This window comes from Drosophila serrata, unplaced genomic scaffold (genome assembly GCF_035046125.1).
Source record: "Drosophila serrata isolate PLE 108 unplaced genomic scaffold, ASM3504612v1 contig_276, whole genome shotgun sequence".
Lineage (NCBI taxonomy): Eukaryota > Metazoa > Arthropoda > Insecta > Diptera > Drosophilidae > Drosophila > Drosophila serrata.
The window spans coordinates 7,605,481-7,632,279 of NW_028257174.1; the positions used below are offsets into that span (position 1 = coordinate 7,605,481).

Sequence of the window (26,799 nt, forward strand, 5' to 3'; positions counted from 1 at the left end):
ACTCCTTCATATTTTTTGCATTGCCCACTTTCGCGTGGCAAAACATTTTGTGTCAATATTAAATCTTAGCATATTGTTTCGGGCTACAGAACGAAGCTGCACTATTTCCACAAAATTACAAAACAAAAATTTATGGTTATTATTATTATAATTGCCATCTTATATTATATTTAAAATTGAACTCAAATTTGCCAGTTCAAATAATATGTTTTATTTATGTTTATGTTGTAAATCATAAATTGTTGTGTTGTATTTGTTGCTGCAGCTGCTACTAATGAGTTGTTGTTTTTGTAGGCAATATCATGGCTTCAACCTAGAATAGCACCTTTGTCAACCTTATCGATTACCTATATTTTTGTGGTGTGACCAACTCACCTTTCCTTACTTATACTTGGAGGTGTGACCATATCAATTATCACAAGATTTTTGTAGTGTGGCCAGCTAATTTTCACTAATACTATCGAAAAGTGAAAGCCATTTTTATAGATCTGTAGCACCGCTTGCTTAGTGAGCAGCAGGAGCCGGCCCGTCTCGAGTATCTGGTCGCCGAGGGCAGGCATACCCGATGCACAGAAGGTGGCCGGTCTGACTGGCTGCAATGGAGCTGTGTAGCCACCGCCGCCGCCGCCGCCGCCCTCGGCCATGGTCAATGCCACACCGCCACCACCACGAAAATGGCGCCGGCCATAATGCCGCCACCACCAAAATGGCGCCGGCCATAATGCCGCCACCGCCAAAATGGCACCGGCCATGATGCCACCACCATCGCCGGGTGCACCGCCTTCGCCACCGTGGATGACGCCAGCAATGGGTGAGTACAGAGTTAAGTCAAGCCAAGGAGCGCCACATAAATTAATTTATATCCTTTGCCTGCAGATCCTGTGTCACCCAAGGTGGAACTGCCAAAGAATAACGTGCCACAGCCCACGAATCCATTAAAGAGCATCAAATGGTCCAAGCTGCCGGATGCCAAGCTCCAGGGCACCGTCGGGAGCGAGCTTGACGAGAGCAAGCTGTATAACATGGATTTGGAGTCGATAAACAAGCTCTTGTCGGCTTATCAAAAGAATGGGGTATCGGTGAGTGTCTAGGGGAGATTCCACTGAAAGACCTTCCTTTATTTAATGCTCTCTTCTCTTTCCACAGGCCACCGATAGCTCCGATGAGGATCTGCGGGCAACTGGCGGCAAGCCAGCCAAGCAGAAGGTGCTCTCAGTGATCGATGGACGCCGGCCCAGAACTGCACCGTCCTGCTCAGCAAGCTGAAGATGAGCGAGTAGGAGTTGCTTTAGTCACGTCCTGGTTCCAAATACTAATCTCTTCTCTTCTAGGGCCATTTTCTCGATGGACAGCAACGAGCAGCTGCTAAAGTTTACGCCCGTGGTGGAGAAACATGCACTGTTGGATGAGCATAAAGAGGATATTGAGTCACTGGCCCGCGCCGATCGCTTCCTTTACGAAATATCAAAGTGGGTTTGAAGGGCATCGAAGAGATTTGGCAGTCACTAAACTATTTGTTCTTTTGTCCTGGCAGGATTCCCCACTACGAGTAAAGGCTGAAGAGTCTCCACTACAGGAAGCGCTTTATGCCGACGGTCAACGATCTTATACACCGCATCGCCAGTGTAATAGAGGCGTACCGCGTAGTGGCTAGTTCCCGACGTCTGCGAAAGCTCCTTGAGCTGATTCTGGCTATGGGTAATCTATGCATTCACTTTTTCATTTATTTCCACTATTTAAGTGCATTCCTAAATACTACAGACAACTACATGAACCGCAGGGCGCGTGGCCGACACCAAGTCCAGTGCCGCCAAGGGCACCACCCTGCTGCAATATCTCGTCCAGGTAATCGAGAGTAAATTCAAGGATCCACTGGAGCTGGAGGATCACATTCCGCATGCCCGTGAGGCTTCCAAGGTGTCGCTGGGCGAGATGGACATGGACATGGACATCCAGATGCTGCTCACCGGCCTGGCGGATGTGGCACGCAAAATCGAGTTCAATCGAACTTTGCCCTTCATGCGGGAGTTCCACGCCTCGGCATCGGTCCACTTTGCGGAGCTGGAGGACAAGTTCCAGGACATGAAGACCCGCTTCGATCACGCCGTGCGTCTGTTCGGCGAGGATGGTTAGGTATGTTAATAATAATAATAATAAGGTCGACGATCAGCTGACATGGAGCCGCCATATGCAGCATGGAGGTGTGACCAGCTAAGGTTCACTACTTTAATATCGAAAAATTAGTGTCGTTTTTCATAACTTTTTTGTAGTGTGACCAGCTAATGTTCACTACTTTAATATCGAAAAATTAGTGTTGTTTTTCATAACTTCTTTGTGCTGTGACCAGCTATTTTTTTTTACTACTATTATCGAAAAGTGACAGTTATTTTTCACAACTTTTTGTAGATCGGTATCATCGGTTGCTTATTGAGCAGCAGAAGCGGGCCCGTCTCGAGCATCTGGTCACCGAGGGCAGCATACCCGATACCCAGAAGGTGGCCGGTCTGACTGGCTGCAATGGAGCTGTGTAGCCGCCGCCGCCGCCGCCGCCCTCGGCCATGGTCATGGCCATATCGCCGCCACCACCAAAGTGGCGCCGGCCATAATGCCGCCATCACCAAAATGGCGCCGGCCATAATGCCGCCACCGCCAAAATGGCGCCGGCCATAATGCCGCCACCGCCAAAATGGCGCCGGCCATGATGCCACCACCACCGCCGGGTGCACTGCCTTCGCCACCGTGGATGACGCCAGCAATGGGTGAGTACAGAGTTAAGTTAAGCCAAGGAGCGCCACATAAATTAATTTATATCCTTTGCCTGCAGATCCTGTGTCACCCAAGGTGGAACTGCCAAAGAATAACGTGCCACAGCCCACGAATCCATTAAAGAGCATCAAATGGTCCAAGCTGCCGGATGCCAAGCTCCAGGGCACCGTCGGGAGCGAGCTTGACGAAAGCAAGCTGTATAACATGGATTTGGAGTCGATAAACAAGCTCTTGTCGGCTTATCAAAAGAATGGGGTATCGGTGAGTGTCTAGGGGAGATTCCACTGAAAGACCTTCATTTATTTAATGCTCTCTTCTCTTTCCACAGGCCACCGATAGCTCCGATGAGGATCTGCGGGCAACTGGCGGCAAGCCAGCCAAGCAGAAGGTGCTCTCAGTGATCGATGGACGCCGGCCCAGAACTGCACCGTCCTGCTCAGCAAGCTGAAGATGAGCGAGTAGGAGTTGCTTTAGTCACGTCCTGGTTCCAAATACTAATCTCTTCTCTTCTAGGGCCATTTTCTCGATGGACAGCAACGAGCAGCTGACACTCGACATCTTGGAGCAGCTTACGCCCGCGGTGGAGGAACATGCACTTTTGGATGAGCATAAAGAGGATATTGAGTCACTGGCCCGCGCCGATCGCTTCCTTTACGAAATATCAAAGTGGGTTTGAAGGGCATCGAAGAGATTTGGCAGTCACTAAACTATTTGTTCTTTTGTCTTGGCAGGATTCCCCACTACGAGTAAAGGCTGAAGAGTCTCCACTACAGGAAGCGCTTTATGCCGACGGTCAACGATCTTATACACCGCATCGCCAGTGTAATAGAGGCGTACCGCGTAGTGGCTAGTTCCCGACGTCTGCGAAAGCTCCTTGAGCTGATTCTGGCTATGGGTAATCTATGCATTCACTTTTTCATTTATTTTCACTATTTAAGTGCATTCTTAAATACTACAGACAACTACATGAACCGCAGGGCGCGTGGCCGACACCAAGTCCAGTGCCGCTAAGGGCACCACCCTGCTGCAATATCTCGTCCAGGTAATCGAGAGTAAATTCAAGGATCCACTGGAGCTGGAGGATCACATTCCGCATGCCCGTGAGGCTTCCAAGGTGTCGCTGGGCGAGATGGACATGGACATGGACATCCAGATGCTGCTCACCGGCCTGGCGGATGTGGCACGCAAAATCGAGTTCAATCGAACTTTGCCCTTCATGCGGGAGTTCCACACCTCGGCATCGGTCCACTTTGCGGAGCTGGAGGACAAGTTCCAGGACATGAAGACCCGCTTCGATCACGCCGTGCGTCTGTTCGGCGAGGATGGTTAGGTATGTTAATAATAATAATAATAAGGTCGACGATCAGCTGACATGGAGCCGCCATATGCAGCATGGAGGTGTGACCAGCTAAGGTTCACTACTTTAATATCGAAAAATTAGTGTCGTTTTTCATATCTTTTTTGTAGTGTGACCAGCTAATGTTCACTACTTTAATATCGAAAAATTAGTGTTGTTTTTCATAACTTTTTTGTGCTGTGACCAGCTATTTTTTTTTTACTACTATTATCGAAAAGTGACAGTTATTTTTCACAACTTTTTGTAGATCGGTATCATCGGTTGCTTATTGAGCAGCAGAAGCGGGCCCGTCTCGAGCATCTGGTCACCGAGGGCAGCATACCCGATGCCCAGAAGGTGGCCGGTCTGACTGGCTCCAATGGAGCTGTGTAGCCACCGCCGCCGCCGCCGCCCTCGGCCATGGTCATGGCCATATCGCCGCCACCACCAAAATGGCGCCGGCCATAATGCCGCCACCACCAAAATGGCGCCGGCCATAATGCCGCCACCGCCAAAATGGCGCCGGCCATAATGCCGCCACCGCCAAAATGGCGCCGGCCATGATGCCACCACCACCGCCGGGTGCACTGCCTTCGCCACCGTAGATGACGCCAGCAATGGGTGAGTACAGAGTTAAGTTAAGCCAAGGAGCGCCACATAAATTAATTTCTATCCTTTGCCTGCAGATCCTGTGTCACCCAAGGTGGAACTGCCAAAGAATAACGTGCCACAGCCCACGAATCCATTAAAGAGCATCAAATGGTCCAAGCTGCCGGATGCCAAGCTCCAGGGCACCGTCGGGAGCGAGCTTGACGAGAGCAAGCTGTATAACATGGATTTGGAGTCGATAAACAAGCTCTTGTCGGCTTATCAAAAGAATGGGGTATCGGTGAGTGTCTAGGGGAGATTCCACTGAAAGACCTTCCTTTATTTAATGCTCTCTTCTCTTTCCACAGGCCACCGATAGCTCCGATGAGGATCTGCGGGCAACTGGCGGCAAGCCAGCCAAGCAGAAGGTGCTCTCAGTGATCGATGGACGCCGGCCCAGAACTGCACCGTCCTGCTCAGCAAGCTGAAGATGAGCGAGTAGGAGTTGCTTTAGTCACGTCCTGGTTCCAAATACTAATCTCTTCTCTTCTAGGGCCATTTTCTCGATGGACAGCAACGAGCAGCTGCTAAAGTTTACGCCCGTGGTGGAGAAACATGCACTGTTGGATGAGCATAAAGAGGATATTGAGTCACTGGCCCGCGCCGATCGCTTCCTTTACGAAATATCAAAGTGGGTTTGAAGGGCATCGAAGAGATTTGGCAGTCACTAAACTATTTGTTCTTTTGTCCTGGCAGGATTCCCCACTACGAGTAAAGGCTGAAGAGTCTCCACTACAGGAAGCGCTTTATGCCGACGGTCAACGATCTTATACACCGCATCGCCAGTGTAATAGAGGCGTACCGCGTAGTGGCTAGTTCCCGACGTCTGCGAAAGCTCCTTGAGCTGATTCTGGCTATGGGTAATCTATGCATTCACTTTTTCATTTATTTTCACTATTTAAGTGCATTCTTAAATACTACAGACAACTACATGAACCGCAGGGCGCGTGGCCGACACCAAGTCCAGTGCCGCTAAGGGCACCACCCTGCTGCAATATCTCGTCCAGGTAATCGAGAGTAAATTCAAGGATCCACTGGAGCTGGAGGATCACATTCCGCATGCCCGTGAGGCTTCCAAGGTGTCGCTGGGCGAGATGGACATGGACATGGACATCCAGATGCTGCTCACCGGCCTGGCGGATGTGGCACGCAAAATCGAGTTCAATCGAACTTTGCCCTTCATGCGGGAGTTCCACACCTCGGCATCGGTCCACTTTGCGGAGCTGGAGGACAAGTTCCAGGACATGAAGACCCGCTTCGATCACGCCGTGCGTCTGTTCGGCGAGGATGGTTAGGTATGTTAATAATAATAATAATAAGGTCGACGATCAGCTGACATGGAGCCGCCATATGCAGCATGGAGGTGTGACCAGCTAAGGTTCACTACTTTAATATCGAAAAATTAGTGTCGTTTTTCATAACTTTTTTGTAGTGTGACCAGCTAATGTTCACTACTTTAATATCGAAAAATTAGTGTTGTTTTTCATAACTTTTTTGTGCTGTGACCAGCTATTTTTTTTTTACTACTATTATCGAAAAGTGACAGTTATTTTTCACAACTTTTTGTAGATCGGTATCATCGGTTGCTTATTGAGCAGCAGAAGCGGGCCCGTCTCGAGCATCTGGTCACCGAGGGCAGCATACCCGATGCCCAGAAGGTGGCCGGTCTGACTGGCTCCAATGGAGCTGTGTAGCCACCGCCGCCGCCGCCGCCCTCGGCCATGGTCATGGCCATATCGCCGCCACCACCAAAATGGCGCCGGCCATAATGCCGCCACCACCAAAATGGCGCCGGCCATAATGCCGCCACCGCCAAAATGGCGCCGGCCATAATGCCGCCACCGCCAAAATGGCGCCGGCCATGATGCCACCACCACCGCCGGGTGCACTGCCTTCGCCACCGTAGATGACGCCAGCAATGGGTGAGTACAGAGTTAAGTTAAGCCAAGGAGCGCCACATAAATTAATTTCTATCCTTTGCCTGCAGATCCTGTGTCACCCAAGGTGGAACTGCCAAAGAATAACGTGCCACAGCCCACGAATCCATTAAAGAGCATCAAATGGTCCAAGCTGCCGGATGCCAAGCTCCAGGGCACCGTCGGGAGCGAGCTTGACGAGAGCAAGCTGTATAACATGGATTTGGAGTCGATAAACAAGCTCTTGTCGGCTTATCAAAAGAATGGGGTATCGGTGAGTGTCTAGGGGAGATTCCACTGAAAGACCTTCCTTTATTTAATGCTCTCTTCTCTTTCCACAGGCCACCGATAGCTCCGATGAGGATCTGCGGGCAACTGGCGGCAAGCCAGCCAAGCAGAAGGTGCTCTCAGTGATCGATGGACGCCGGCCCAGAACTGCACCGTCCTGCTCAGCAAGCTGAAGATGAGCGAGTAGGAGTTGCTTTAGTCACGTCCTGGTTCCAAATACTAATCTCTTCTCTTCTAGGGCCATTTTCTCGATGGACAGCAACGAGCAGCTGCTAAAGTTTACGCCCGTGGTGGAGAAACATGCACTGTTGGATGAGCATAAAGAGGATATTGAGTCACTGGCCCGCGCCGATCGCTTCCTTTACGAAATATCAAAGTGGGTTTGAAGGGCATCGAAGAGATTTGGCAGTCACTAAACTATTTGTTCTTTTGTCCTGGCAGGATTCCCCACTACGAGTAAAGGCTGAAGAGTCTCCACTACAGGAAGCGCTTTATGCCGACGGTCAACGATCTTATACACCGCATCGCCAGTGTAATAGAGGCGTACCGCGTAGTGGCTAGTTCCCGACGTCTGCGAAAGCTCCTTGAGCTGATTCTGGCTATGGGTAATCTATGCATTCACTTTTTCATTTATTTTCACTATTTAAGTGCATTCTTAAATACTACAGACAACTACATGAACCGCAGGGCGCGTGGCCGACACCAAGTCCAGTGCCGCTAAGGGCACCACCCTGCTGCAATATCTCGTCCAGGTAATCGAGAGTAAATTCAAGGATCCACTGGAGCTGGAGGATCACATTCCGCATGCCCGTGAGGCTTCCAAGGTGTCGCTGGGCGAGATGGACATGGACATGGACATCCAGATGCTGCTCACCGGCCTGGCGGATGTGGCACGCAAAATCGAGTTCAATCGAACTTTGCCCTTCATGCGGGAGTTCCACACCTCGGCATCGGTCCACTTTGCGGAGCTGGAGGACAAGTTCCAGGACATGAAGACCCGCTTCGATCACGCCGTGCGTCTGTTCGGCGAGGATGGTTAGGTATGTTAATAATAATAATAATAAGGTCGACGATCAGCTGACATGGAGCCGCCATATGCAGCATGGAGGTGTGACCAGCTAAGGTTCACTACTTTAATATCGAAAAATTAGTGTCGTTTTTCATATCTTTTTTGTAGTGTGACCAGCTAATGTTCACTACTTTAATATCGAAAAATTAGTGTTGTTTTTCATAACTTTTTTGTGCTGTGACCAGCTATTTTTTTTTTACTACTATTATCGAAAAGTGACAGTTATTTTTCACAACTTTTTGTAGATCGGTATCATCGGTTGCTTATTGAGCAGCAGAAGCGGGCCCGTCTCGAGCATCTGGTCACCGAGGGCAGCATACCCGATGCCCAGAAGGTGGCCGGTCTGACTGGCTCCAATGGAGCTGTGTAGCCACCGCCGCCGCCGCCGCCCTCGGCCATGGTCATGGCCATATCGCCGCCACCACCAAAATGGCGCCGGCCATAATGCCGCCACCACCAAAATGGCGCCGGCCATAATGCCGCCACCGCCAAAATGGCGCCGGCCATAATGCCGCCACCGCCAAAATGGCGCCGGCCATGATGCCACCACCACCGCCGGGTGCACTGCCTTCGCCACCGTAGATGACGCCAGCAATGGGTGAGTACAGAGTTAAGTTAAGCCAAGGAGCGCCACATAAATTAATTTCTATCCTTTGCCTGCAGATCCTGTGTCACCCAAGGTGGAACTGCCAAAGAATAACGTGCCACAGCCCACGAATCCATTAAAGAGCATCAAATGGTCCAAGCTGCCGGATGCCAAGCTCCAGGGCACCGTCGGGAGCGAGCTTGACGAGAGCAAGCTGTATAACATGGATTTGGAGTCGATAAACAAGCTCTTGTCGGCTTATCAAAAGAATGGGGTATCGGTGAGTGTCTAGGGGAGATTCCACTGAAAGACCTTCCTTTATTTAATGCTCTCTTCTCTTTCCACAGGCCACCGATAGCTCCGATGAGGATCTGCGGGCAACTGGCGGCAAGCCAGCCAAGCAGAAGGTGCTCTCAGTGATCGATGGACGCCGGCCCAGAACTGCACCGTCCTGCTCAGCAAGCTGAAGATGAGCGAGTAGGAGTTGCTTTAGTCACGTCCTGGTTCCAAATACTAATCTCTTCTCTTCTAGGGCCATTTTCTCGATGGACAGCAACGAGCAGCTGACACTCGACATCTTGGAGCAGCTTACGCCCGCGGTGGAGGAACATGCACTTTTGGATGAGCATAAAGAGGATATTGAGTCACTGGCCCGCGCCGATCGCTTCCTTTACGAAATATCAAAGTGGGTTTGAAGGGCATCGAAGAGATTTGGCAGTCACTAAACTATTTGTTCTTTTGTCTTGGCAGGATTCCCCACTACGAGTAAAGGCTGAAGAGTCTCCACTACAGGAAGCGCTTTATGCCGACGGTCAACGATCTTATACACCGCATCGCCAGTGTAATAGAGGCGTACCGCGTAGTGGCTAGTTCCCGACGTCTGCGAAAGCTCCTTGAGCTGATTCTGGCTATGGGTAATCTATGCATTCACTTTTTCATTTATTTTCACTATTTAAGTGCATTCTTAAATACTACAGACAACTACATGAACCGCAGGGCGCGTGGCCGACACCAAGTCCAGTGCCGCCAAGGGCACCACCCTGCTGCAATATCTCGTCCAGGTAATCGAGAGTAAATTCAAGGATCCACTGGAGCTGGAGGATCACATTCCGCATGCCCGTGAGGCTTCCAAGGTGTCGCTGGGCGAGATGGACATGGACATGGACATCCAGATGCTGCTCACCGGCCTGGCGGATGTGGCACGCAAAATCGAGTTCAATCGAACTTTGCCCTTCATGCGGGAGTTCCACGCCTCGGCATCGGTCCACTTTGCGGAGCTGGAGGACAAGTTCCAGGACATGAAGACCCGCTTCGATCACGCCGTGCGTCTGTTCGGCGAGGATGGTTAGGTATGTTAATAATAATAATAATAAGGTCGACGATCAGCTGACATGGAGCCGCCATATGCAGCATGGAGGTGTGACCAGCTAAGGTTCACTACTTTAATATCGAAAAATTAGTGTCGTTTTTCATAACTTTTTGTAGTGTGACCAGCTAATGTTCACTACTTTAATATCGAAAAATTAGTGTTGTTTTTCATAACTTCTTTGTGCTGTGACCAGCTATTTTTTTTTTTTACTACTATTATCGAAAAGTGACAGTTATTTTTCACAACTTTTTGTAGATCGGTATCATCGGTTGCTTATTGAGCAGCAGAAGCGGGCCCGTCTCGAGCATCTGGTCACCGAGGGCAGCATACCCGATGCCCAGAAGGTGGCCGGTCTGACTGGCTGCAATGGAGCTGTGCAGCCACCGCCGCCGCCGCCGCCCTCGGCCATGGTCATGGCCATATCGCCGCCACCACCAAAATGGCGCCGGCCATAATGCCGCCACCACCAAAATGGCGCCGGCCATAATGCCGCCACCGCCAAAATGGCGCCGGCCATAATGCCGCCACCGCCAAAATGGCGCCGGCCATGATGCCACCACCACCGCCGGGTGCACTGCCTTCGCCACCGTGGATGACGCCAGCAATGGGTGAGTACAGAGTTAAGTTAAGCCAAGGAGCGCCACATAAATTAATTTATATCCTTTGCCTGCAGATCCTGTGTCACCCAAGGTGGAACTGCCAAAGAATAACGTGCCACAGCCCACGAATCCATTAAAGAGCATCAAATGGTCCAAGCTGCCGGATGCCAAGCTCCAGGGCACCGTCGGGAGCGAGCTTGACGAGAGCAAGCTGTATAAAATGGATTTGGAGTCGATAAACAAGCTCTTGTCGGCTTATCAAAAGAATGGGGTATCGGTGAGTGTCTAGGGGAGATTCCACTGAAAGACCTTCCTTTATTTAATGCTCTCTTCTCTTTCCACAGGCCACCGATAGCTCCGATGAGGATCTGCGGGCAACTGGCGGCAAGCCAGCCAAGCAGAAGGTGCTCTCAGTGATCGATGGACGCCGGCCCAGAACTGCACCGTCCTGCTCAGCAAGCTGAAGATGAGCGAGTAGGAGTTGCTTTAGTCACGTCCTGGTTCCAAATACTAATCTCTTCTCTTCTAGGGCCATTTTCTCGATGGACAGCAACGAGCAGCTGACACTCGACATCTTGGAGCAGCTTACGCCCGCGGTGGAGGAACATGCACTTTTGGATGAGCATAAAGAGGATATTGAGTCACTGGCCCGCGCCGATCGCTTCCTTTACGAAATATCAAAGTGGGTTTGAAGGGCATCGAAGAGATTTGGCAGTCACTAAACTATTTGTTCTTTTGTCTTGGCAGGATTCCCCACTACGAGTAAAGGCTGAAGAGTCTCCACTACAGGAAGCGCTTTATGCCGACGGTCAACGATCTTATACACCGCATCGCCAGTGTAATAGAGGCGTACCGCGTAGTGGCTAGTTCCCGACGTCTGCGAAAGCTCCTTGAGCTGATTCTGGCTATGGGTAATCTATGCATTCACTTTTTCATTTATTTTCACTATTTAAGTGCATTCTTAAATACTACAGACAACTACATGAACCGCAGGGCGCGTGGCCGACACCAAGTCCAGTGCCGCCAAGGGCACCACCCTGCTGCAATATCTCGTCCAGGTAATCGAGAGTAAATTCAAGGATCCACTGGAGCTGGAGGATCACATTCCGCATGCCCGTGAGGCTTCCAAGGTGTCGCTGGGCGAGATGGACATGGACATGGACATCCAGATGCTGCTCACCGGCCTGGCGGATGTGGCACGCAAAATCGAGTTCAATCGAACTTTGCCCTTCATGCGGGAGTTCCACGCCTCGGCATCGGTCCACTTTGCGGAGCTGGAGGACAAGTTCCAGGACATGAAGACCCGCTTCGATCACGCCGTGCGTCTGTTCGGCGAGGATGGTTAGGTATGTTAATAATAATAATAATAAGGTCGACGATCAGCTGACATGGAGCCGCCATATGCAGCATGGAGGTGTGACCAGCTAAGGTTCACTACTTTAATATCGAAAAATTAGTGTCGTTTTTCATAACTTTTTTGTAGTGTGACCAGCTAATGTTCACTACTTTAATATCGAAAAATTAGTGTTGTTTTTCATAACTTTTTTGTGCTGTGACCAGCTATTTTTTTTTTACTACTATTATCGAAAAGTGACAGTTATTTTTCACAACTTTTTGTAGATCGGTATCATCGGTTGCTTATTGAGCAGCAGAAGCGGGCCCGTCTCGAGCATCTGGTCACCGAGGGCAGCATACCCGATGCCCAGAAGGTGGCCGGTCTGACTGGCTCCAATGGAGCTGTGTAGCCACCGCCGCCGCCGCCGCCCTCGGCCATGGTCATGGCCATATCGCCGCCACCACCAAAATGGCGCCGGCCATAATGCCGCCACCACCAAAATGGCGCCGGCCATAATGCCGCCACCGCCAAAATGGCGCCGGCCATAATGCCGCCACCGCCAAAATGGCGCCGGCCATGATGCCACCACCACCGCCGGGTGCACTGCCTTCGCCACCGTAGATGACGCCAGCAATGGGTGAGTACAGAGTTAAGTTAAGCCAAGGAGCGCCACATAAATTAATTTCTATCCTTTGCCTGCAGATCCTGTGTCACCCAAGGTGGAACTGCCAAAGAATAACGTGCCACAGCCCACGAATCCATTAAAGAGCATCAAATGGTCCAAGCTGCCGGATGCCAAGCTCCAGGGCACCGTCGGGAGCGAGCTTGACGAGAGCAAGCTGTATAACATGGATTTGGAGTCGATAAACAAGCTCTTGTCGGCTTATCAAAAGAATGGGGTATCGGTGAGTGTCTAGGGGAGATTCCACTGAAAGACCTTCCTTTATTTAATGCTCTCTTCTCTTTCCACAGGCCACCGATAGCTCCGATGAGGATCTGCGGGCAACTGGCGGCAAGCCAGCCAAGCAGAAGGTGCTCTCAGTGATCGATGGACGCCGGCCCAGAACTGCACCGTCCTGCTCAGCAAGCTGAAGATGAGCGAGTAGGAGTTGCTTTAGTCACGTCCTGGTTCCAAATACTAATCTCTTCTCTTCTAGGGCCATTTTCTCGATGGACAGCAACGAGCAGCTGCTAAAGTTTACGCCCGTGGTGGAGAAACATGCACTGTTGGATGAGCATAAAGAGGATATTGAGTCACTGGCCCGCGCCGATCGCTTCCTTTACGAAATATCAAAGTGGGTTTGAAGGGCATCGAAGAGATTTGGCAGTCACTAAACTATTTGTTCTTTTGTCTTGGCAGGATTCCCCACTACGAGTAAAGGCTGAAGAGTCTCCACTACAGGAAGCGCTTTATGCCGACGGTCAACGATCTTATACACCGCATCGCCAGTGTAATAGAGGCGTACCGCGTAGTGGCTAGTTCCCGACGTCTGCGAAAGCTCCTTGAGCTGATTCTGGCTATGGGTAATCTATGCATTCACTTTTTCATTTATTTTCACTATTTAAGTGCATTCTTAAATACTACAGACAACTACATGAACCGCAGGGCGCGTGGCCGACACCAAGTCCAGTGCCGCCAAGGGCACCACCCTGCTGCAATATCTCGTCCAGGTAATCGAGAGTAAATTCAAGGATCCACTGGAGCTGGAGGATCACATTCCGCATGCCCGTGAGGCTTCCAAGGTGTCGCTGGGCGAGATGGACATGGACATGGACATCCAGATGCTGCTCACCGGCCTGGCGGATGTGGCACGCAAAATCGAGTTCAATCGAACTTTGCCCTTCATGCGGGAGTTCCACGCCTCGGCATCGGTCCACTTTGCGGAGCTGGAGGACAAGTTCCAGGACATGAAGACCCGCTTCGATCACGCCGTGCGTCTGTTCGGCGAGGATGGTTAGGTATGTTAATAATAATAATAATAAGGTCGACGATCAGCTGACATGGAGCCGCCATATGCAGCATGGAGGTGTGACCAGCTAAGGTTCACTACTTTAATATCGAAAAATTAGTGTCGTTTTTCATAACTTTTTTGTAGTGTGACCAGCTAATGTTCACTACTTTAATATCGAAAAATTAGTGTTGTTTTTCATAACTTCTTTGTGCTGTGACCAGCTATTTTTTTTTTTTACTACTATTATCGAAAAGTGACAGTTATTTTTCACAACTTTTTGTAGATCGGTATCATCGGTTGCTTATTGAGCAGCAGAAGCGGGCCCGTCTCGAGCATCTGGTCACCGAGGGCAGCATACCCGATGCCCAGAAGGTGGCCGGTCTGACTGGCTGCAATGGAGCTGTGCAGCCACCGCCGCCGCCGCCGCCCTCGGCCATGGTCATGGCCATATCGCCGCCACCACCAAAATGGCGCCGGCCATAATGCCGCCACCACCAAAATGGCGCCGGCCATAATGCCGCCACCGCCAAAATGGCGCCGGCCATAATGCCGCCACCGCCAAAATGGCGCCGGCCATGATGCCACCACCACCGCCGGGTGCACTGCCTTCGCCACCGTGGATGACGCCAGCAATGGGTGAGTACAGAGTTAAGTTAAGCCAAGGAGCGCCACATAAATTAATTTATATCCTTTGCCTGCAGATCCTGTGTCACCCAAGGTGGAACTGCCAAAGAATAACGTGCCACAGCCCACGAATCCATTAAAGAGCATCAAATGGTCCAAGCTGCCGGATGCCAAGCTCCAGGGCACCGTCGGGAGCGAGCTTGACGAGAGCAAGCTGTATAAAATGGATTTGGAGTCGATAAACAAGCTCTTGTCGGCTTATCAAAAGAATGGGGTATCGGTGAGTGTCTAGGGGAGATTCCACTGAAAGACCTTCCTTTATTTAATGCTCTCTTCTCTTTCCACAGGCCACCGATAGCTCCGATGAGGATCTGCGGGCAACTGGCGGCAAGCCAGCCAAGCAGAAGGTGCTCTCAGTGATCGATGGACGCCGGCCCAGAACTGCACCGTCCTGCTCAGCAAGCTGAAGATGAGCGAGTAGGAGTTGCTTTAGTCACGTCCTGGTTCCAAATACTAATCTCTTCTCTTCTAGGGCCATTTTCTCGATGGACAGCAACGAGCAGCTGACACTCGACATCTTGGAGCAGCTTACGCCCGCGGTGGAGGAACATGCACTTTTGGATGAGCATAAAGAGGATATTGAGTCACTGGCCCGCGCCGATCGCTTCCTTTACGAAATATCAAAGTGGGTTTGAAGGGCATCGAAGAGATTTGGCAGTCACTAAACTATTTGTTCTTTTGTCTTGGCAGGATTCCCCACTACGAGTAAAGGCTGAAGAGTCTCCACTACAGGAAGCGCTTTATGCCGACGGTCAACGATCTTATACACCGCATCGCCAGTGTAATAGAGGCGTACCGCGTAGTGGCTAGTTCCCGACGTCTGCGAAAGCTCCTTGAGCTGATTCTGGCTATGGGTAATCTATGCATTCACTTTTTCATTTATTTTCACTATTTAAGTGCATTCTTAAATACTACAGACAACTACATGAACCGCAGGGCGCGTGGCCGACACCAAGTCCAGTGCCGCCAAGGGCACCACCCTGCTGCAATATCTCGTCCAGGTAATCGAGAGTAAATTCAAGGATCCACTGGAGCTGGAGGATCACATTCCGCATGCCCGTGAGGCTTCCAAGGTGTCGCTGGGCGAGATGGACATGGACATGGACATCCAGATGCTGCTCACCGGCCTGGCGGATGTGGCACGCAAAATCGAGTTCAATCGAACTTTGCCCTTCATGCGGGAGTTCCACGCCTCGGCATCGGTCCACTTTGCGGAGCTGGAGGACAAGTTCCAGGACATGAAGACCCGCTTCGATCACGCCGTGCGTCTGTTCGGCGAGGATGGTTAGGTATGTTAATAATAATAATAATAAGGTCGACGATCAGCTGACATGGAGCCGCCATATGCAGCATGGAGGTGTGACCAGCTAAGGTTCACTACTTTAATATCGAAAAATTAGTGTCGTTTTTCATAACTTTTTTGTAGTGTGACCAGCTAATGTTCACTACTTTAATATCGAAAAATTAGTGTTGTTTTTCATAACTTTTTTGTGCTGTGACCAGCTATTTTTTTTTTACTACTATTATCGAAAAGTGACAGTTATTTTTCACAACTTTTTGTAGATCGGTATCATCGGTTGCTTATTGAGCAGCAGAAGCGGGCCCGTCTCGAGCATCTGGTCACCGAGGGCAGCATACCCGATGCCCAGAAGGTGGCCGGTCTGACTGGCTCCAATGGAGCTGTGTAGCCACCGCCGCCGCCGCCGCCCTCGGCCATGGTCATGGCCATATCGCCGCCACCACCAAAATGGCGCCGGCCATAATGCCGCCACCACCAAAATGGCGCCGGCCATAATGCCGCCACCGCCAAAATGGCGCCGGCCATAATGCCGCCACCGCCAAAATGGCGCCGGCCATGATGCCACCACCACCGCCGGGTGCACTGCCTTCGCCACCGTAGATGACGCCAGCAATGGGTGAGTACAGAGTTAAGTTAAGCCAAGGAGCGCCACATAAATTAATTTCTATCCTTTGCCTGCAGATCCTGTGTCACCCAAGGTGGAACTGCCAAAGAATAACGTGCCACAGCCCACGAATCCATTAAAGAGCATCAAATGGTCCAAGCTGCCGGATGCCAAGCTCCAGGGCACCGTCGGGAGCGAGCTTGACGAGAGCAAGCTGTATAACATGGATTTGGAGTCGATAAACAAGCTCTTGTCGGCTTATCAAAAGAATGGGGTATCGGTGAGTGTCTAGGGGAGATTCCACTGAAAGACCTTCCTTTATTTAATGCTCTCTTCTCTTTCCACAGGCCACCGATAGCTCCGATGAGGATCTGCGGGCAACTGGCGGCAAGCCAGCCAAGCAGAAGGTGCTCTCAGTGATCGATGGACGCCGGCCCAGAACTGCACCGTCCTGCTCAGCAAGCTGAAGATGAGCGAGTAGGAGTTGCTTTAGTCACGTCCTGGTTCCAAATACTAATCTCTTCTCTTCTAGGGCCATTTTCTCGATGGACAGCAACGAGCAGCTGCTAAAGTTTACGCCCGTGGTGGAGAAACATGCACTGTTGGATGAGCATAAAGAGGATATTGAGTCACTGGCCCGCGCCGATCGCTTCCTTTACGAAATATCAAAGTGGGTTTGAAGGGCATCGAAGAGATTTGGCAGTCACTAAACTATTTGTTCTTTTGTCCTGGCAGGATTCCCCACTACGAGTAAAGGCTGAAGAGTCTCCACTACAGGAAGCGCTTTATGCCGACGGTCAACGATCTTATACACCGCATCGCCAGTGTAATAGAGGCGTACCGCGTAGTGGCTAGTTCCCGACGTCTGCGAAAGCTCCTTGAGCTGATTCTGGCTATGGGTAATCTATGCATTCACTTTTTCATTTATTTTCACTATTTAAGTGCATTCTTAAATACTACAGACAACTACATGAACCGCAGGGCGCGTGGCCGACACCAAGTCCAGTGCCGCTAAGGGCACCACCCTGCTGCAATATCTCGTCCAGGTAATCGAGAGTAAATTCAAGGATCCACTGGAGCTGGAGGATCACATTCCGCATGCCCGTGAGGCTTCCAAGGTGTCGCTGGGCGAGATGGACATGGACATGGACATCCAGATGCTGCTCACCGGCCTGGCGGATGTGGCACGCAAAATCGAGTTCAATCGAACTTTGCCCTTCATGCGGGAGTTCCACACCTCGGCATCGGTCCACTTTGCGGAGCTGGAGGACAAGTTCCAGGACATGAAGACCCGCTTCGATCACGCCGTGCGTCTGTTCGGCGAGGATGGTTAGGTATGTTAATAATAATAATAATAAGGTCGACGATCAGCTGACATGGAGCCGCCATATGCAGCATGGAGGTGTGACCAGCTAAGGTTCACTACTTTAATATCGAAAAATTAGTGTCGTTTTTCATAACTTTTTTGTAGTGTGACCAGCTAATGTTCACTACTTTAATATCGAAAAATTAGTGTTGTTTTTCATAACTTTTTTGTGCTGTGACCAGCTATTTTTTTTTTACTACTATTATCGAAAAGTGACAGTTATTTTTCACAACTTTTTGTAGATCGGTATCATCGGTTGCTTATTGAGCAGCAGAAGCGGGCCCGTCTCGAGCATCTGGTCACCGAGGGCAGCATACCCGATGCCCAGAAGGTGGCCGGTCTGACTGGCTCCAATGGAGCTGTGTAGCCACCGCCGCCGCCGCCGCCCTCGGCCATGGTCATGGCCATATCGCCGCCACCACCAAAATGGCGCCGGCCATAATGCCGCCACCACCAAAATGGCGCCGGCCATAATGCCGCCACCGCCAAAATGGCGCCGGCCATAATGCCGCCACCGCCAAAATGGCGCCGGCCATGATGCCACCACCACCGCCGGGTGCACTGCCTTCGCCACCGTAGATGACGCCAGCAATGGGTGAGTACAGAGTTAAGTTAAGCCAAGGAGCGCCACATAAATTAATTTCTATCCTTTGCCTGCAGATCCTGTGTCACCCAAGGTGGAACTGCCAAAGAATAACGTGCCACAGCCCACGAATCCATTAAAGAGCATCAAATGGTCCAAGCTGCCGGATGCCAAGCTCCAGGGCACCGTCGGGAGCGAGCTTGACGAGAGCAAGCTGTATAACATGGATTTGGAGTCGATAAACAAGCTCTTGTCGGCTTATCAAAAGAATGGGGTATCGGTGAGTGTCTAGGGGAGATTCCACTGAAAGACCTTCCTTTATTTAATGCTCTCTTCTCTTTCCACAGGCCACCGATAGCTCCGATGAGGATCTGCGGGCAACTGGCGGCAAGCCAGCCAAGCAGAAGGTGCTCTCAGTGATCGATGGACGCCGGCCCAGAACTGCACCGTCCTGCTCAGCAAGCTGAAGATGAGCGAGTAGGAGTTGCTTTAGTCACGTCCTGGTTCCAAATACTAATCTCTTCTCTTCTAGGGCCATTTTCTCGATGGACAGCAACGAGCAGCTGACACTCGACATCTTGGAGCAGCTTACGCCCGCGGTGGAGGAACATGCACTTTTGGATGAGCATAAAGAGGATATTGAGTCACTGGCCCGCGCCGATCGCTTCCTTTACGAAATATCAAAGTGGGTTTGAAGGGCATCGAAGAGATTTGGCAGTCACTAAACTATTTGTTCTTTTGTCTTGGCAGGATTCCCCACTACGAGTAAAGGCTGAAGAGTCTCCACTACAGGAAGCGCTTTATGCCGACGGTCAACGATCTTATACACCGCATCGCCAGTGTAATAGAGGCGTACCGCGTAGTGGCTAGTTCCCGACGTCTGCGAAAGCTCCTTGAGCTGATTCTGGCTATGGGTAATCTATGCATTCACTTTTTCATTTATTTTCACTATTTAAGTGCATTCTTAAATACTACAGACAACTACATGAACCGCAGGGCGCGTGGCCGACACCAAGTCCAGTGCCGCCAAGGGCACCACCCTGCTGCAATATCTCGTCCAGGTAATCGAGAGTAAATTCAAGGATCCACTGGAGCTGGAGGATCACATTCCGCATGCCCGTGAGGCTTCCAAGGTGTCGCTGGGCGAGATGGACATGGACATGGACATCCAGATGCTGCTCACCGGCCTGGCGGATGTGGCACGCAAAATCGAGTTCAATCGAACTTTGCCCTTCATGCGGGAGTTCCACGCCTCGGCATCGGTCCACTTTGCGGAGCTGGAGGACAAGTTCCAGGACATGAAGACCCGCTTCGATCACGCCGTGCGTCTGTTCGGCGAGGATGGTTAGGTATGTTAATAATAATAATAATAAGGTCGACGATCAGCTGACATGGAGCCGCCATATGCAGCATGGAGGTGTGACCAGCTAAGGTTCACTACTTTAATATCGAAAAATTAGTGTTGTTTTTCATAACTTCTTTGTGCTGTGACCAGCTATTTTTTTTTTTTACTACTATTATCGAAAAGTGACAGTTATTTTTCACAACTTTTTGTAGATCGGTATCATCGGTTGCTTATTGAGCAGCAGAAGCGGGCCCGTCTCGAGCATCTGGTCACCGAGGGCAGCATACCCGATGCCCAGAAGGTGGCCGGTCTGACTGGCTGCAATGGAGCTGTGTAGCCACCGCCGCCGCCGCCGCCCTCGGCCATGGTCATGGCCATATCGCCGCCACCACCAAAATGGCGCCGGCCATAATGCCGCCACCGCCAAAATGGCGCCGGCCATAATGCCGCCACCGCCAAAATGGCGCCGGCCATGATGCCACCACCACCGCCGGGTGCACTGCCTTCGCCACCGTGGATGACGCCAGCAATGGGTGAGTACAGAGTTAAGTTAAGCCAAGGAGCGCCACATAAATTAATTTCTATCCTTTGCCTGCAGATCCTGTGTCACCCAAGGTGGAACTGCCAAAGAATAACGTGCCACAGCCCACGAATCCATTAAAGAGCATCAAATGGTCCAAGCTGCCGGATGCCAAGCTCCAGGGCACCGTCGGGAGCGAGCTTGACGAGAGCAAGCTGTATAACATGGATTTGGAGTCGATAAACAAGCTCTTGTCGGCTTATCAAAAGAATGGGGTATCGGTGAGTGTCTAGGGGAGATTCCACTGAAAGACCTTCCTTTATTTAATGCTCTCTTCTCTTTCCACAGGCCACCGATAGCTCCGATGAGGATCTGCGGGCAACTGGCGGCAAGCCAGCCAAGCAGAAGGTGCTCTCAGTGATCGATGGACGCCGGCCCAGAACTGCACCGTCCTGCTCAGCAAGCTGAAGATGAGCGAGTAGGAGTTGCTTTAGTCACGTCCTGGTTCCAAATACTAATCTCTTCTCTTCTAGGGCCATTTTCTCGATGGACAGCAACGAGCAGCTGCTAAAGTTTACGCCCGTGGTCGAGAAACATGCACTGTTGGATGAGCATAAAGAGGATATTGAGTCACTGGCCCGCGCCGATCGCTTCCTTTACGAAATATCAAAGTGGGTTTGAAGGGCATCGAAGAGATTTGGCAGTCACTAAACTATTTGTTCTTTTGTCCTGGCAGGATTCCCCACTACGAGTAAAGGCTGAAGAGTCTCCACTACAGGAAGCGCTTTATGCCGACGGTCAACGATCTTATACACCGCATCGCCAGTGTAATAGAGGCGTACCGCGTAGTGGCTAGTTCCCGACGTCTGCGAAAGCTCCTTGAGCTGATTCTGGCTATGGGTAATCTATGCATTCACTTTTTCATTTATTTTCACTATTTAAGTGCATTCTTAAATACTACAGACAACTACATGAACCGCAGGGCGCGTGGCCGACACCAAGTCCAGTGCCGCTAAGGGCACCACCCTGCTGCAATATCTCGTCCAGGTAATCGAGAGTAAATTCAAGGATCCACTGGAGCTGGAGGATCACATTCCGCATGCCCGTGAGGCTTCCAAGGTGTCGCTGGGCGAGATGGACATGGACATGGACATCCAGATGCTGCTCACCGGCCTGGCGGATGTGGCACGCAAAATCGAGTTCAATCGAACTTTGCCCTTCATGCGGGAGTTCCACGCCTCGGCATCGGTCCACTTTGCGGAGCTGGAGGACAAGTTCCAGGACATGAAGACCCGCTTCGATCACGCCGTGCGTCTGTTCGGCGAGGATGGTTAGGTATGTTAATAATAATAATAATAAGGTCGACGATCAGCTGACATGGAGCCGCCATATGCAGCATGGAGGTGTGACCAGCTAAGGTTCACTACTTTAATATCGAAAAATTAGTGTCGTTTTTCATAACTTTTTTGTAGTGTGACCAGCTAATGTTCACTACTTTAATATCGAAAAATTAGTGTTGTTTTTCATAACTTTTTTGTGCTGTGACCAGCTATGTTTTTTTTTACTACTATTATCGAAAAGTGACAGTTATTTTTCACAACTTTTTGTAGATCGGTATCATCGGTTGCTTATTGAGCAGCAGAAGCGGGCCCGTCTCGAGCATCTGGTCACCGAGGGCAGCATACCCGATGCCCAGAAGGTGGCCGGTCTGACTGGCTCCAATGGAGCTGTGTAGCCACCGCCGCCGCCGCCGCCCTCGGCCATGGTCATGGCCATATCGCCGCCACCACCAAAATGGCGCCGGCCATAATGCCGCCACCACCAAAATGGCGCCGGCCATAATGCCGCCACCGCCAAAATGGCGCCGGCCATAATGCCGCCACCGCCAAAATGGCGCCGGCCATGATGCCACCACCACCGCCGGGTGCACTGCCTTCGCCACCGTGGATGACGGCAGCAATGGGTGAGTACAGAGTTAAGTTAAGCCAAGGAGCGCCACATAAATTAATTTCTATCCTTTGCCTGCAGATCCTGTGTCACCCAAGGTGGAACTGCCAAAGAATAACGTGCCACAGCCCACGAATCCATTAAAGAGCATCAAATGGTCCAAGCTGCCGGATGCCAAGCTCCAGGGCACCGTCGGGAGCGAGCTTGACGAGAGCAAGCTGTATAACATGGATTTGGAGTCGATAAACAAGCTCTTGTCGGCTTATCAAAAGAATGGGGTATCGGTGAGTGTCTAGGGGAGATTCCACTGAAAGACCTTCCTTTATTTAATGCTCTCTTCTCTTTCCACAGGCCACCGATAGCTCCGATGAGGATCTGCGGGCAACTGGCGGCAAGCCAGCCAAGCAGAAGGTGCTCTCAGTGATCGATGGACGCCGGCCCAGAACTGCACCGTCCTGCTCAGCAAGCTGAAGATGAGCGAGTAGGAGTTGCTTTAGTCACGTCCTGGTTCCAAATACTAATCTCTTCTCTTCTAGGGCCATTTTCTCGATGGACAGCAACGAGCAGCTGACACTCGACATCTTGGAGCAGCTTACGCCCGCGGTGGAGGAACATGCACTTTTGGATGAGCATAAAGAGGATATTGAGTCACTGGCCCGCGCCGATCGCTTCCTTTACGAAATATCAAAGTGGGTTTGAAGGGCATCGAAGAGATTTGGCAGTCACTAAACTATTTGTTCTTTTGTCTTGGCAGGATTCCCCACTACGAGTAAAGGCTGAAGAGTCTCCACTACAGGAAGCGCTTTATGCCGACGGTCAACGATCTTATACACCGCATCGCCAGTGTAATAGAGGCGTACCGCGTAGTGGCTAGTTCCCGACGTCTGCGAAAGCTCCTTGAGCTGATTCTGGCTATGGGTAATCTATGCATTCACTTTTTCATTTATTTTCACTATTTAAGTGCATTCTTAAATACTACAGACAACTACATGAACCGCAGGGCGCGTGGCCGACACCAAGTCCAGTGCCGCCAAGGGCACCACCCTGCTGCAATATCTCGTCCAGGTAATCGAGAGTAAATTCAAGGATCCACTGGAGCTGGAGGATCACATTCCGCATGCCCGTGAGGCTTCCAAGGTGTCGCTGGGCGAGATGGACATGGACATGGACATCCAGATGCTGCTCACCGGCCTGGCGGATGTGGCACGCAAAATCGAGTTCAATCGAACTTTGCCCTTCATGCGGGAGTTCCACGCCTCGGCATCGGTCCACTTTGCGGAGCTGGAGGACAAGTTCCAGGACATGAAGACCCGCTTCGATCACGCCGTGCGTCTGTTCGGCGAGGATGGTTAGGTATGTTAATAATAATAATAATAAGGTCGACGATCAGCTGACATGGAGCCGCCATATGCAGCATGGAGGTGTGACCAGCTAAGGTTCACTACTTTAATATCGAAAAATTAGTGTTGTTTTTCATAACTTCTTTGTGCTGTGACCAGCTATTTTTTTTTTTTACTACTATTATCGAAAAGTGACAGTTATTTTTCACAACTTTTTGTAGATCGGTATCATCGGTTGCTTATTGAGCAGCAGAAGCGGGCCCGTCTCGAGCATCTGGTCACCGAGGGCAGCATACCCGATGCCCAGAAGGTGGCCGGTCTGACTGGCTGCAATGGAGCTGTGTAGCCACCGCCGCCGCCGCCGCCCTCGGCCATGGTCATGGCCATATCGCCGCCACCACCAAAATGGCGCCGGCCATAATGCCGCCACCGCCAAAATGGCGCCGGCCATAATGCCGCCACCGCCAAAATGGCGCCGGCCATGATGCCACCACCACCGCCGGGTGCACTGCCTTCGCCACCGTGGATGACGCCAGCAATGGGTGAGTACAGAGTTAAGTTAAGCCAAGGAGCGCCACATAAATTAATTTCTATCCTTTGCCTGCAGATCCTGTGTCACCCAAGGTGGAACTGCCAAAGAATAACGTGCCACAGCCCACGAATCCATTAAAGAGCATCAAATGGTCCAAGCTGCCGGATGCCAAGCTCCAGGGCACCGTCGGGAGCGAGCTTGACGAGAGCAAGCTGTATAACATGGATTTGGAGTCGATAAACAAGCTCTTGTCGGCTTATCAAAAGAATGGGGTATCGGTGAGTGTCTAGGGGAGATTCCACTGAAAGACCTTCCTTTATTTAATGCTCTCTTCTCTTTCCACAGGCCACCGATAGCTCCGATGAGGATCTGCGGGCAACTGGCGGCAAGCCAGCCAAGCAGAAGGTGCTCTCAGTGATCGATGGACGCCGGCCCAGAACTGCACCGTCCTGCTCAGCAAGCTGAAGATGAGCGAGTAGGAGTTGCTTTAGTCACGTCCTGGTTCCAAATACTAATCTCTTCTCTTCTAGGGCCATTTTCTCGATGGACAGCAACGAGCAGCTGCTAAAGTTTACGCCCGTGGTCGAGAAACATGCACTGTTGGATGAGCATAAAGAGGATATTGAGTCACTGGCCCGCGCCGATCGCTTCCTTTACGAAATATCAAAGTGGGTTTGAAGGGCATCGAAGAGATTTGGCAGTCACTAAACTATTTGTTCTTTTGTCCTGGCAGGATTCCCCACTACGAGTAAAGGCTGAAGAGTCTCCACTACAGGAAGCGCTTTATGCCGACGGTCAACGATCTTATACACCGCATCGCCAGTGTAATAGAGGCGTACCGCGTAGTGGCTAGTTCCCGACGTCTGCGAAAGCTCCTTGAGCTGATTCTGGCTATGGGTAATCTATGCATTCACTTTTTCATTTATTTTCACTATTTAAGTGCATTCTTAAATACTACAGACAACTACATGAACCGCAGGGCGCGTGGCCGACACCAAGTCCAGTGCCGCTAAGGGCACCACCCTGCTGCAATATCTCGTCCAGGTAATCGAGAGTAAATTCAAGGATCCACTGGAGCTGGAGGATCACATTCCGCATGCCCGTGAGGCTTCCAAGGTGTCGCTGGGCGAGATGGACATGGACATGGACATCCAGATGCTGCTCACCGGCCTGGCGGATGTGGCACGCAAAATCGAGTTCAATCGAACTTTGCCCTTCATGCGGGAGTTCCACGCCTCGGCATCGGTCCACTTTGCGGAGCTGGAGGACAAGTTCCAGGACATGAAGACCCGCTTCGATCACGCCGTGCGTCTGTTCGGCGAGGATGGTTAGGTATGTTAATAATAATAATAATAAGGTCGACGATCAGCTGACATGGAGCCGCCATATGCAGCATGGAGGTGTGACCAGCTAAGGTTCACTACTTTAATATCGAAAAATTAGTGTCGTTTTTCATAACTTTTTTGTAGTGTGACCAGCTAATGTTCACTACTTTAATATCGAAAAATTAGTGTTGTTTTTCATAACTTTTTTGTGCTGTGACCAGCTATGTTTTTTTTTACTACTATTATCGAAAAGTGACAGTTATTTTTCACAACTTTTTGTAGATCGGTATCATCGGTTGCTTATTGAGCAGCAGAAGCGGGCCCGTCTCGAGCATCTGGTCACCGAGGGCAGCATACCCGATGCCCAGAAGGTGGCCGGTCTGACTGGCTCCAATGGAGCTGTGTAGCCACCGCCGCCGCCGCCGCCCTCGGCCATGGTCATGGCCATATCGCCGCCACCACCAAAATGGCGCCGGCCATAATGCCGCCACCACCAAAATGGCGCCGGCCATAATGCCGCCACCGCCAAAATGGCGCCGGCCATAATGCCGCCACCGCCAAAATGGCGCCGGCCATGATGCCACCACCACCGCCGGGTGCACTGCCTTCGCCACCGTGGATGACGGCAGCAATGGGTGAGTACAGAGTTAAGTTAAGCCAAGGAGCGCCACATAAATTAATTTCTATCCTTTGCCTGCAGATCCTGTGTCACCCAAGGTGGAACTGCCAAAGAATAACGTGCCACAGCCCACGAATCCATTAAAGAGCATCAAATGGTCCAAGCTGCCGGATGCCAAGCTCCAGGGCACCGTCGGGAGCGAGCTTGACGAGAGCAAGCTGTATAACATGGATTTGGAGTCGATAAACAAGCTCTTGTCGGCTTATCAAAAGAATGGGGTATCGGTGAGTGTCTAGGGGAGATTCCACTGAAAGACCTTCCTTTATTTAATGCTCTCTTCTCTTTCCACAGGCCACCGATAGCTCCGATGAGGATCTGCGGGCAACTGGCGGCAAGCCAGCCAAGCAGAAGGTGCTCTCAGTGATCGATGGACGCCGGCCCAGAACTGCACCGTCCTGCTCAGCAAGCTGAAGATGAGCGAGTAGGAGTTGCTTTAGTCACGTCCTGGTTCCAAATACTAATCTCTTCTCTTCTAGGGCCATTTTCTCGATGGACAGCAACGAGCAGCTGCTAAAGTTTACGCCCGTGGTGGAGAAACATGCACTGTTGGATGAGCATAAAGAGGATATTGAGTCACTGGCCCGCGCCGATCGCTTCCTTTACGAAATATCAAAGTGGGTTTGCAGGGCATCGAAGAGATTTGGCAGTCACTAAACTATTTGTTCTTTTGTCCTGGCAGGATTCCCCACTACGAGTAAAGGCTGAAGAG

At 51.0% G+C, this 26,799-nt stretch overlaps 3 protein-coding genes, 5 long non-coding RNA genes and 10 pseudogenes across 14 annotated transcripts; all 18 read left to right on the forward strand.

The window, feature by feature from the left end:
- The first annotated feature begins 453 nt into the window (after nucleotides 1-453).
- Nucleotides 454-2,485, forward strand: LOC110181975 (disheveled-associated activator of morphogenesis 2-like; annotated as a pseudogene). Its single transcript, XR_015272387.1, has 7 exons — nucleotides 454-811; nucleotides 877-1,079; nucleotides 1,147-1,291; nucleotides 1,332-1,469; nucleotides 1,535-1,698; nucleotides 1,762-2,133; nucleotides 2,407-2,485. The product of XR_015272387.1 is annotated as a disheveled-associated activator of morphogenesis 2-like (transcript).
- On the forward strand, nucleotides 2,478-4,490 carry LOC110181656 (disheveled-associated activator of morphogenesis 2-like; annotated as a pseudogene). Its single transcript, XR_015272385.1, has 7 exons — nucleotides 2,478-2,759; nucleotides 2,825-3,027; nucleotides 3,095-3,239; nucleotides 3,280-3,432; nucleotides 3,498-3,661; nucleotides 3,725-4,096; nucleotides 4,371-4,490. The product of XR_015272385.1 is annotated as a disheveled-associated activator of morphogenesis 2-like (transcript).
- LOC110181572 (disheveled-associated activator of morphogenesis 2-like) lies at nucleotides 4,152-6,439 on the forward strand (annotated as a pseudogene).
- A 567-nt stretch (nucleotides 6,440-7,006) lies between these two features.
- LOC110181649 (uncharacterized) lies at nucleotides 7,007-7,323 on the forward strand. The gene is made up of 2 exons (XR_015272388.1): nucleotides 7,007-7,137; nucleotides 7,193-7,323. It is a non-coding gene; the product is annotated as an uncharacterized LOC110181649 (long non-coding RNA).
- A 124-nt stretch (nucleotides 7,324-7,447) lies between these two features.
- On the forward strand, nucleotides 7,448-9,959 carry LOC110181636 (disheveled-associated activator of morphogenesis 2-like; annotated as a pseudogene).
- A 41-nt stretch (nucleotides 9,960-10,000) lies between these two features.
- On the forward strand, nucleotides 10,001-13,201 carry LOC110181973 (disheveled-associated activator of morphogenesis 2-like; annotated as a pseudogene). Its single transcript, XR_015272209.1, has 11 exons — nucleotides 10,001-10,026; nucleotides 10,205-10,413; nucleotides 10,509-10,586; nucleotides 10,652-10,854; nucleotides 10,922-11,066; nucleotides 11,107-11,259; nucleotides 11,325-11,488; nucleotides 11,552-11,923; nucleotides 12,198-12,550; nucleotides 12,616-13,015; nucleotides 13,071-13,201. The product of XR_015272209.1 is annotated as a disheveled-associated activator of morphogenesis 2-like (transcript).
- On the forward strand, nucleotides 11,979-12,397 carry LOC110182102 (uncharacterized; annotated as a pseudogene).
- Nucleotides 12,535-13,951, forward strand: LOC110176764 (disheveled-associated activator of morphogenesis 2-like; annotated as a pseudogene).
- Nucleotides 13,915-17,116, forward strand: LOC110181974 (disheveled-associated activator of morphogenesis 2-like; annotated as a pseudogene). The gene is made up of 11 exons (XR_015272210.1): nucleotides 13,915-13,940; nucleotides 14,120-14,328; nucleotides 14,424-14,501; nucleotides 14,567-14,769; nucleotides 14,837-14,981; nucleotides 15,022-15,174; nucleotides 15,240-15,403; nucleotides 15,467-15,838; nucleotides 16,113-16,465; nucleotides 16,531-16,930; nucleotides 16,986-17,116. The product of XR_015272210.1 is annotated as a disheveled-associated activator of morphogenesis 2-like (transcript).
- A 238-nt stretch (nucleotides 17,117-17,354) lies between these two features.
- On the forward strand, nucleotides 17,355-17,882 carry LOC147643291 (uncharacterized). The gene has a single exon (XR_015272389.1). It is a non-coding gene; the product is annotated as an uncharacterized LOC147643291 (long non-coding RNA).
- On the forward strand, nucleotides 17,843-19,830 carry LOC110176765 (disheveled-associated activator of morphogenesis 2-like; annotated as a pseudogene). The gene is made up of 8 exons (XR_015272211.1): nucleotides 17,843-17,855; nucleotides 18,062-18,241; nucleotides 18,337-18,414; nucleotides 18,480-18,682; nucleotides 18,750-18,894; nucleotides 18,935-19,087; nucleotides 19,153-19,316; nucleotides 19,380-19,830. The product of XR_015272211.1 is annotated as a disheveled-associated activator of morphogenesis 2-like (transcript).
- A 36-nt stretch (nucleotides 19,831-19,866) lies between these two features.
- LOC147643292 (disheveled-associated activator of morphogenesis 1-like) lies at nucleotides 19,867-20,714 on the forward strand. The gene is made up of 2 exons (XM_086835982.1): nucleotides 19,867-20,280; nucleotides 20,346-20,714. The coding sequence occupies exons 1-2, from the start codon at nucleotides 20,208-20,210 to the stop codon at nucleotides 20,558-20,560; spliced, it is 288 nt and encodes a 95-aa protein (XP_086692108.1). The 5' UTR covers nucleotides 19,867-20,207; the 3' UTR covers nucleotides 20,561-20,714.
- A 232-nt stretch (nucleotides 20,715-20,946) lies between these two features.
- Nucleotides 20,947-21,674, forward strand: LOC147643293 (uncharacterized). The gene has a single exon (XR_015272391.1). It is a non-coding gene; the product is annotated as an uncharacterized LOC147643293 (long non-coding RNA).
- On the forward strand, nucleotides 21,665-23,646 carry LOC110176768 (disheveled-associated activator of morphogenesis 2-like; annotated as a pseudogene). The gene is made up of 8 exons (XR_015272212.1): nucleotides 21,665-21,670; nucleotides 21,817-22,057; nucleotides 22,153-22,230; nucleotides 22,296-22,498; nucleotides 22,566-22,710; nucleotides 22,751-22,903; nucleotides 22,969-23,132; nucleotides 23,196-23,646. The product of XR_015272212.1 is annotated as a disheveled-associated activator of morphogenesis 2-like (transcript).
- Nucleotides 23,647-23,676: 30 nt separating this feature from the next.
- Nucleotides 23,677-24,530, forward strand: LOC147643294 (disheveled-associated activator of morphogenesis 1-like). Its single transcript, XM_086835981.1, has 2 exons — nucleotides 23,677-24,096; nucleotides 24,162-24,530. Exons 1-2 carry the CDS (start codon nucleotides 24,024-24,026, stop codon nucleotides 24,374-24,376), a joined length of 288 nt encoding a protein of 95 aa, XP_086692107.1. The 5' UTR covers nucleotides 23,677-24,023; the 3' UTR covers nucleotides 24,377-24,530.
- A 232-nt stretch (nucleotides 24,531-24,762) lies between these two features.
- On the forward strand, nucleotides 24,763-25,490 carry LOC147643295 (uncharacterized). The gene has a single exon (XR_015272390.1). It is a non-coding gene; the product is annotated as an uncharacterized LOC147643295 (long non-coding RNA).
- Nucleotides 25,491-25,640: 150 nt separating this feature from the next.
- On the forward strand, nucleotides 25,641-26,326 carry LOC147643296 (disheveled-associated activator of morphogenesis 1-like). The gene is made up of 2 exons (XM_086835217.1): nucleotides 25,641-26,046; nucleotides 26,112-26,326. Exons 1-2 carry the CDS (start codon nucleotides 25,974-25,976, stop codon nucleotides 26,324-26,326), a joined length of 288 nt encoding a protein of 95 aa, XP_086691343.1. The 5' UTR covers nucleotides 25,641-25,973.
- A 54-nt stretch (nucleotides 26,327-26,380) lies between these two features.
- Nucleotides 26,381-26,697, forward strand: LOC110182081 (uncharacterized). The gene is made up of 2 exons (XR_015272392.1): nucleotides 26,381-26,511; nucleotides 26,567-26,697. It is a non-coding gene; the product is annotated as an uncharacterized LOC110182081 (long non-coding RNA).
- Nucleotides 26,698-26,799: the final 102 nt, after the last annotated feature.